This window comes from Arachis ipaensis, chromosome B05, assembly GCF_000816755.2.
Source record: "Arachis ipaensis cultivar K30076 chromosome B05, Araip1.1, whole genome shotgun sequence".
Classification (NCBI taxonomy): Eukaryota; Viridiplantae; Streptophyta; class Magnoliopsida; order Fabales; family Fabaceae; genus Arachis; species Arachis ipaensis.
In genome coordinates, this window is record NC_029789.2 from 9,644,816 (window position 1) to 9,653,107 (window position 8,292).

Consider the following 8,292-nt stretch of genomic DNA (forward strand, 5'->3'; position numbering starts at 1 on the left):
AATTAATTTAATAATTATTTTTTAATGTATATATAATATTTTAATAAAATAAATATATGAATACTAGACATAAGAAAGAAGAATAACAAGTGGAATAGTAAATAAATAAATAAAGCATTAAAACTTAGCTTCATGTATTTACTGAGAAATGCTGAGGATAGGGTAACGTTAACGTTAGTATTATTGGACTATTGGTCAAGTTCAACCATGCCAAGCAGTACCACTTTTGCTTACCATCTAAGTTAAAAAAATTCAGGTAATTATTTTTGAACAAATACAAATTTATTTTTTTAAAGATTATTTATTTTTTAAATTGATCTTTAGAATTTTAGAATAATCAAATTCGTCCTTCAAAAATTTTAAGTTAGTCATATTAGTCATCCCGTCACTTCTATTGCTGATAGAGTCAAAATTTACTTATCTGGCACATCAAATAAGTAAAATATAAAAATATAATATAATATTATTAATTTCATTCTAAAATATATATTTTTATTATTAGAAAAATTGGATTGACTAAGACCACCCTAAAATATAACATGATTTCGACCCAAAAATAACATGGAACAAAAATAATAAAGTTAAATCCGTTAAAATATGCTTTATATTTGGGCCATCTTGAACACCTTTATTACTGAGTAATTATTGATAAAAATAATAAATAAAAGAATTTTTGACTGAGGAGTAATATCAAAAAGCTAAAAAAAAAAATGAACTACTATACTAGACTATCCTGGTAACTCGGCCCAAGGAAGTAAGATAAATCATGTGGATAATTTGGGTGCAGCCCAATACACCCAATGATGAATCTTGATCTATAAAAAAGGATTATCTCTTATACCAAAAAAAAAAAGTTCTCCTATTCTATTATTACGAAATATCACTCAAAACATATATAAATAATGGTAGATGCAAGGCGGAGTCAGACTAACTATTTAGGGGGTGGTGGTGTTTAATAATTTACTAAAATTATTACCTGCTGCAAAGTAAAAATGAAAAATTTGAGTGAATGAAGATATTGAGAGAAAAAAAATTTATATTTTATTTTTTAAATAAAGTAAACTATTAGACTAAGGCTAAAATTATTATACTTTGTTAATGTTATATAAAAATAGACTGATTTTTTTTATGAATGAAAGAAGGACTGAAAAAGTGTACCCAAAAAAAAAAAGAAAGGGGCTGAGAAATAAAAAAAGAGGAACTATGTCTATTATTTCTTTTTTTTAAACAAAAATTAAAATTTGGGGCCATTGCCTCCCTTTTCATATGTGTAGCTTCGCCCCTGGATAGATGCTCTTTTGAAGATGTTATCATTCAAAGATCATATTTTAAATTGTTAAATAATTTAGTAAAATATATATTAAATATTTTAATGATTTATAATATCATCTTTATATAAAAAGTCTTAACGAAAATATCCACCGCAAAGAATTTAGGACCATGATCATATTCATAGCTATCTAATATAATCTTTTATGACTTGATTTCATCTAGGTATTTTTTTTTCTTTCAACTAAACATATTTTTCGATCATAGTTATATAGGAGTTCGATTTGCACCACCCAATTCAAGAAAGCTTAGACATTTCAAGAGGCATCTGTTACGTGAGCCAATTAGTCATATGTATAATAGTAGTAAACTAATTAGTTAGGAAGTGCTTATGTGGACAAATTCTATTAGTAAATGATTAGTAAATTAATTTGTTAGTATACTGACTAGATAATTAATTGTGCAACTGGGTTTAGGAGCTATTATATATAGTTGAGAAATGTAATATTGTAGGTAATTTTTTGCAATCAGAATGTGAATGCAAGAGTGATGGAGTTGTGATAGTTGCACACACTCTCTTCTCCATTGAGTTTCGTGAGGTTTTTTCCTTCAATTTTTTCTTGAACTCATCAATTTTAACATGGTGCGGAGAACGTGAAAGAAGAATTACAGTGAATGGTTGAGGAACTTCGAAAGAAGCTCATAGCACAAACTCTTCAATTCTCTTCTTCTTCTTGTAGCTTCATTTTCTTTTCAAGATTCTTCGATTCTTTCTTTTCATTCTTCTTGTGAATTCGTTTTTCTTCATTCTTCTCATCTAATTCTTGAACTCATCTTTCGAATTCCATCGATAGGGACTAATGAGATTTGTGTTGTCTTACACCGATTCAGCATAGACAAACATTTTCGATCAGCAAGATCAAAAGAAGAAATTTTTTTGAATCTACATCAACAAGATTTATTGGTTCAAATCTCAAATTAGGTTTTGTGATCAAGAAGTGATGGAACCTCGAACAAATTCGTCATTCTCTTTAGTGGATATATAGGCATTAGCTGCATTAGTGAATCAAATCAATATGATGAATTATTCAAATGCAAACAAAGCTCAAACAAATCCATCTTTAGACCCAGTGAGTCCTTATTCTTTACATCCTGAAAAAAATCTAGGATCAGTCATAGTTACAGTTACTTTGGTAGGAAATAATTTTTAAAAATGGGAAAGAGACATGTGGAGAGCGTTGAAATCCAAGAACAAGATAACATTTGTTGACGGCTCAATCCAAAGACCACCAAAGGATGATATGTTTTTTGAAGCGTGGGACCGTTGCAATACACAAATTGTTTCTTGGATTAATCATTCTTTAAACCTTGAAATTGCTCAAAGCGTAATGTGGATAAACTCAGCTGAGGAATTGTGGGAAGAATTAAGGTACAGATACAATAATGGTGATGTGTATAGGATAGCAGAATTAGAAGAAGAATTGTTTGCAACTAAGCAAGGAGATGTGTCAGTGACTACATACTACACTATACTCAAGTCAATTTGGGAGGAATTGGAGAATTTACGGCCAATTTCGAGCTGCTCAAGGTATCTTGAGAAGTGCAATTGTGAACTAAGCATAATGAGAGGTTACAAAGAAGAATCAGAAATAGTGAGGTTCCTAAGAGGTCTTAATGATCATTTTTCAACTGTAAGGTCTCAGATTATGTTATCGAAGCCATTACCCAAGGTGGATGTAGCTTTTGTGTCTCTTTTACAACAAGAGAGACAGCTGAACATGAACGAAGGAATGGAGGAAAAGGCGCTGCTAGTCGAAAATAATGCAAAAGCTGGACGAGGATCCAAACAATGTATATACTGTTGCAAGAATAGCCACTTGGCAGACACATGCTATAAAAGCATGGCTTTTCCCCTCATTTCAAGAACAATGGAGCCATGGTCAATAATATGGTTGCTGAAGAGAACAATGATGAAGTAAGTAACCAATCTCAAAGGAAAGAATTTGGCAAATCTGAGTCATATTTCACCTTAGAGCAAAGAGAGACATTGCTAGCTCTCTTGAACCAACAAGATACACACCCAATGCATAGCATAAACTAAATTGTTACCACAACTCTTCCATCAAACCAAGGTATCTCTTACATAATGTCAATTTCTATTTTCAATCCCAAATCTTGGGTCATTGATTTAGGAGCAACTAATCCTATTTCATATGTTAAGAATTCATTTCAAAAACTACATCCGATTCAACTTGTGTTAGTTAGCATGCTTGATGGCACAAACACACTGGTCAATATTGCAGGCACGGTTATGTTCTCTGATCAATTTTATTTGCTGAATGTCTTCTATATTCCAAGCTTTAAATTCAATTTGATATCAGTATCAAAACTAACATCAGATTTAAAATGTAAACTAATCTTTAATAAAAATGAGCGTGAAATCTAGGACAATACTACCAAGACAATAATTGGTGTAGTTGAACAAAGGAGAGGATCCTATGCTTTTGAGGACCTAATACCTATTTAAACTACATCACAAGCTACATCCACACCTTTAGCATCTATATTGTCTGCACAACACACACAAATAGAGTATTCTACACTATGGCATTTTTGATTAAGATATCTACCAAATGATATAATTGCTATTATGAAAAGGGAATACAAAAACTTGGAATTTTCAATTTGTAATAAGCCTTGTGATTCTTGCCATTATGCAAAACAAAAGCAGTTGTCTTTTATATCAAGAATCTCTAAGAGCATAAACATCTTTGATATTGTATACATTGATATTTGGATCCTATCAATACCATTTCTATTTTGAGTTTTAAATAATTTTTTACTATTGTGGATGACAAGAGTCGATTCACTTGGTTATACTTTATAAAATTGAAAAGTGAAGCTAGTAAATTAGTCAAGAATTTTGTCAAAATAGTTGAAATTCAATTTAGAATGACAATTAAAAAATTTTGAACTGATAATAGACATGAATTTAAGTTAAATAATTTCTATGCATCAAAAGATATCATACACCAAATCATTTGTGTAAAAACTCCAAAACAAAATGGTATTGTAAAAAAGAAACATCAACATATTTTAGAAGTTGTTAGAGCCTTGATGTTTCATTCTAACATGCTAAAAAAATTTTGAAATTTTGCAGTAAGACATTCGGCTCATGTTATCAATAGAATTCCTAGCGTCTTATTGCAAAATCATTCTCCCTATGAGATTTTAAAAGAAAAACAACCTGGCATATCTTACTTTAAGATGTTTAGATGTCTAAGATTTGCTTCAACAAAATTAGCACATAAATCAAAATTAGAACAAAGAGTTGTCAAATGTGTACACTTGGGTGTTAAAAAAGGTGTTAAGAGATATGTTCTATACGACATAATAAGTAGAAATATATTAATCTCAAGAGATGTATTCTTTTATGAAAATGTATTCCCATTTTCATTGGAAAGTTTAAAAACAAATGACACTATCATGAGTTCTGTGCTATCCACATTATACAATTTTGCATTTGATGATCCATTCCCTGAATCTCATAATAGCATTAATTCTCATGCATCACTATCACTTAATTAATTAGTTCCAATGCATCATCATGAGCATGTAATATCTGAATGCATACCTGCATTCGTAAGGTCAAGTAATTCACCATTCAATAGTACTGCATCTGAGTCACTTCAGGTTATTAAGAAATCTACAAGAGATAGAAAGCGTCCTACATATTTAGAGGATTATCATTGCATGCCCACTATGTCAGTGGTTCATACACCAATTATTTCTCAAATTTAGATATTAATTCACATGATTCTCATCAGTTTTTTTTTTTTTGACAATTTTGAAAACATGCTACATGAGCAAATAGAAATTTTTTTTTATCAATCCACAATTATGTTTTCTGAGTCAGAGTCACCTTTCTCCCTTGTTCCTATGGATGCTTCTACAATTTTATCTACCACGCACACTTTTCAACCTAACACACAAAGAGTCAAAATGCTATGTTAAGGCCATCTGTGATCCTAGTTGGCAGGATGTTATCAATTCTGAACTGACTGCCCTAAGAGAAAATAGAACTTGAATTCTTACCAAACTGCCTAATTAGAAGAAAGTTGTGGGGGTGCAAATGGGTCTTTAGGATAAAACTGAAGTCCGATGGTTCGGTTGATCGCCACAAGGCCAGGATGGTTGCTCAGGGATTCACCCAAACTGCTGGGGTGGATTATTTCAAGACATATATTCCTATAATAAATATGAACACCTTTTGAATTCTCATGTTTATTGCTGCAGTAAGGGGCTGGTTCGCCCATCAATTAGACATCAACACAACTTTTTTGCATGGTGACTTAGCTGAGGAAGTGTATATGCGCCCACTACAAGGACTCGCTCTGACCTCACCAGATTTGGTTTGTAAATTAGATTGTTCTCTTTATGACTTGAAGCAAGCCAACAGACAATGGAACACCAAGTTGTGTACCACTCTGCTCAGTGTTAGATATTCTCAATCAAAGTATGATTGTAGTCTTTTCACTAAGTCATCTAATGGCAGATTCACTACTATTTTAGTCTATACAGATGATTTAATATTGGCTGAAGATGATTTGAGTGAAATTACCTTCATCAAATAGCACCTGTATAACCTCTTCAAGATCAAGGACATTGGATGGTTACAATTCTTTTTGAGGTTTGAGGTAGTTCAAAGCAAGAGGGAAATTGCATTTTGTCAAAGGAAGTATTGCATCGACCTCCTCAAAACCTACGGGTTAATGGAAGCCAACGCAGTGTGCCAGTGTCAACTCCAATGGATTATACCATCAAACTGACAAAGAGTACTGGAACTCCTCTAAACTCAGTGTTAGAATATAGAAGACTAGTTGAAAGATTGTATCTAACCAAACGAAACCAGATATAGGGTATACAGTTGGAAGACTAAGCTAATTTTTATATTGTGCTATTGACAAGCACTTTGAAACAGCCATAAAGGTATCCAGGTATCTCAAGAATGAGCCAGCATTGGGATTGATGTTCTCATCTCAAACAGATTTAGAGCCTACTGATTTTTTGGATAGCAGCTGGGGTACATGCTCAGACATTGAAAGATCTATATCGGGCTATTGTTTTTTTATAAGAACATCTATTATATCGTGAAAAAGTAAAAAAGCAAAATACAGTGACAGTGTCATCATGTGAAGCAGAATATAAGGCCCTTGCTATGGCTACTAGGAAAGCACAATGAATTACTATATTCTTGAAGATTTGCAAGTGAAGTTGGACAAACCGATTGTAGTGTATTGTGGCAGCCAATCGACACTACACATTGTGGTCAATCCAATATTTCATGAGAGAACTAAGCACATAGATATGAATTGTCATGTAGTGAAGGATAAATGACAAGAATAAATGATCAAGTTACTACCAATCACCACGATTAACCAAACAACTGATGTGCTAACTAAGGCATTGGCTCCCACTATGTTTCAAAAATGTTATAGCAAAATCAGAATAATGAATGTCACCGATTTTAGTTTAAAAAGGGGTGTTATCTAAGCCAATCAATCATGTATAATAGTAGTAAGCTAATTAATTAGAAAGTGCTAATGTAGATAAAATTTGTTAGTAAGTAATTAGTAAATTAATTTGTTAGAATATTGACCAGATAAATAATTGTGCAACTTGATTTAAGAGCTATTATATATAGCTAAAAAATGTAATATTATAAATAATTTTTTGCAATCAAAATTTGAATGCAAGGGTGATGGAGTTGTGACATTTGCACACACTCTCCTCTGCATTAAGTTTTGTGAGGTTCTTTCCTTCAATTTTTCTTTGGTTTAATTACTCTATTGGTCTTTATAGTTTTACCAAATTTTTAATTAGGTCCCTATACTTTTTTTTCTTTCAATTGGGTCCCTATATTTCTTTAATTTTGTAATTAAGTCCTTCATAGTGTAAAAAATATTAGAGTTAACTGAATATTTCTTAGCAAATTGAAGGTATTTATAATTAAAAACTTAATTAAATCTTTAACCGCATGTATTTTGATAAAAATATTATGTTAATTTTAACATTTTTAACATGAAAAGGACGTAATTACAAAATTAAAAGCAGTGTAGGGACCCAATTGAAAGGAAAAAAAAGTATAGGGACCTAATTAAAAATTTGGTGAAACTATAGAGACCAACAGAGTAATTAAACATTTTTCTTTTGAAGTCACCAATTTTAACAGTACACAATACCATAAGCTGCGTTATTGAGCTATGTATATCAAGTGTACGTGTCTCAGTGGGTGAGTGTGGGTACTAATTTAACTAACCTTAAATGTAAATGTTGATCTGAGTATGTAGTTGGACAATCCTATCAGCATCAAGTATTACTAAGTAGTCACTTATTTGGATAATGATGTTTACAACATTCCTGACAAACAAAGACTCATTTTAGATTAATTAACAATTAAGGAACCAAATTAAATAAGGAGTGAAATTTAAGAATCACATTGACCCATTGAGTGTTCAACTCAATTCCAAGCTTATAAAAGCAGCAAAATTTTACAACTCTCTCTTGTCTTGCTGCTCCAATAAAATAGCAAAAAGGGATAGACTCCAGAATAGGCCTAGAGATTAAAAAATATGTGAATACTTAATAGGCCAGGTCTATGGTGGCATAAATAATGGTGCCTAGTGGTGGCCAATTGTTGACCCACCAATAAATATGTGACACCTAGTCAAAAGATTATAAAAGAAAACTTGTTTAATTAGTAATGAGAATGATAAAGGTGCGGTAACTCATCAAATGTTACTGTGAAGGTAAAATAGATATTTGAACACCAAAAATTAAACCTTATAACGTGGGTTGTGTGCTAGATCAACAAAACTTGGGTTGTTTTCGATTTTTTTTAAACTAAACTAGTAGATAACCAAATGTGTAATACATAACCAAAAAAAAAAAATCCAATTTAAATGTAGGAGAGGAAAAATAAAAAAGAAAAAGAATAGGAAAACACCCTCTATAGCACCGCTT

General features: G+C 31.5%; 1 protein-coding gene across 1 annotated transcript; it reads left to right on the forward strand.

Moving 5' to 3' along the window:
• On the forward strand, window positions 2,496-3,248 carry LOC107640100. Its single transcript, XM_021123590.1, has one exon. The coding sequence runs from the start codon at window positions 2,496-2,498 to the stop codon at window positions 3,246-3,248; it is 753 nt and encodes a 250-aa protein (XP_020979249.1).

Excerpts from the sequence above, each read along its gene's own strand:
- LOC107640100 (XM_021123590.1), top strand. The coding sequence starts at position 2,496 with ATGTGGAGAGCGTTGAAATCCAAGAACAAGATAACATTTGTTGACGGC.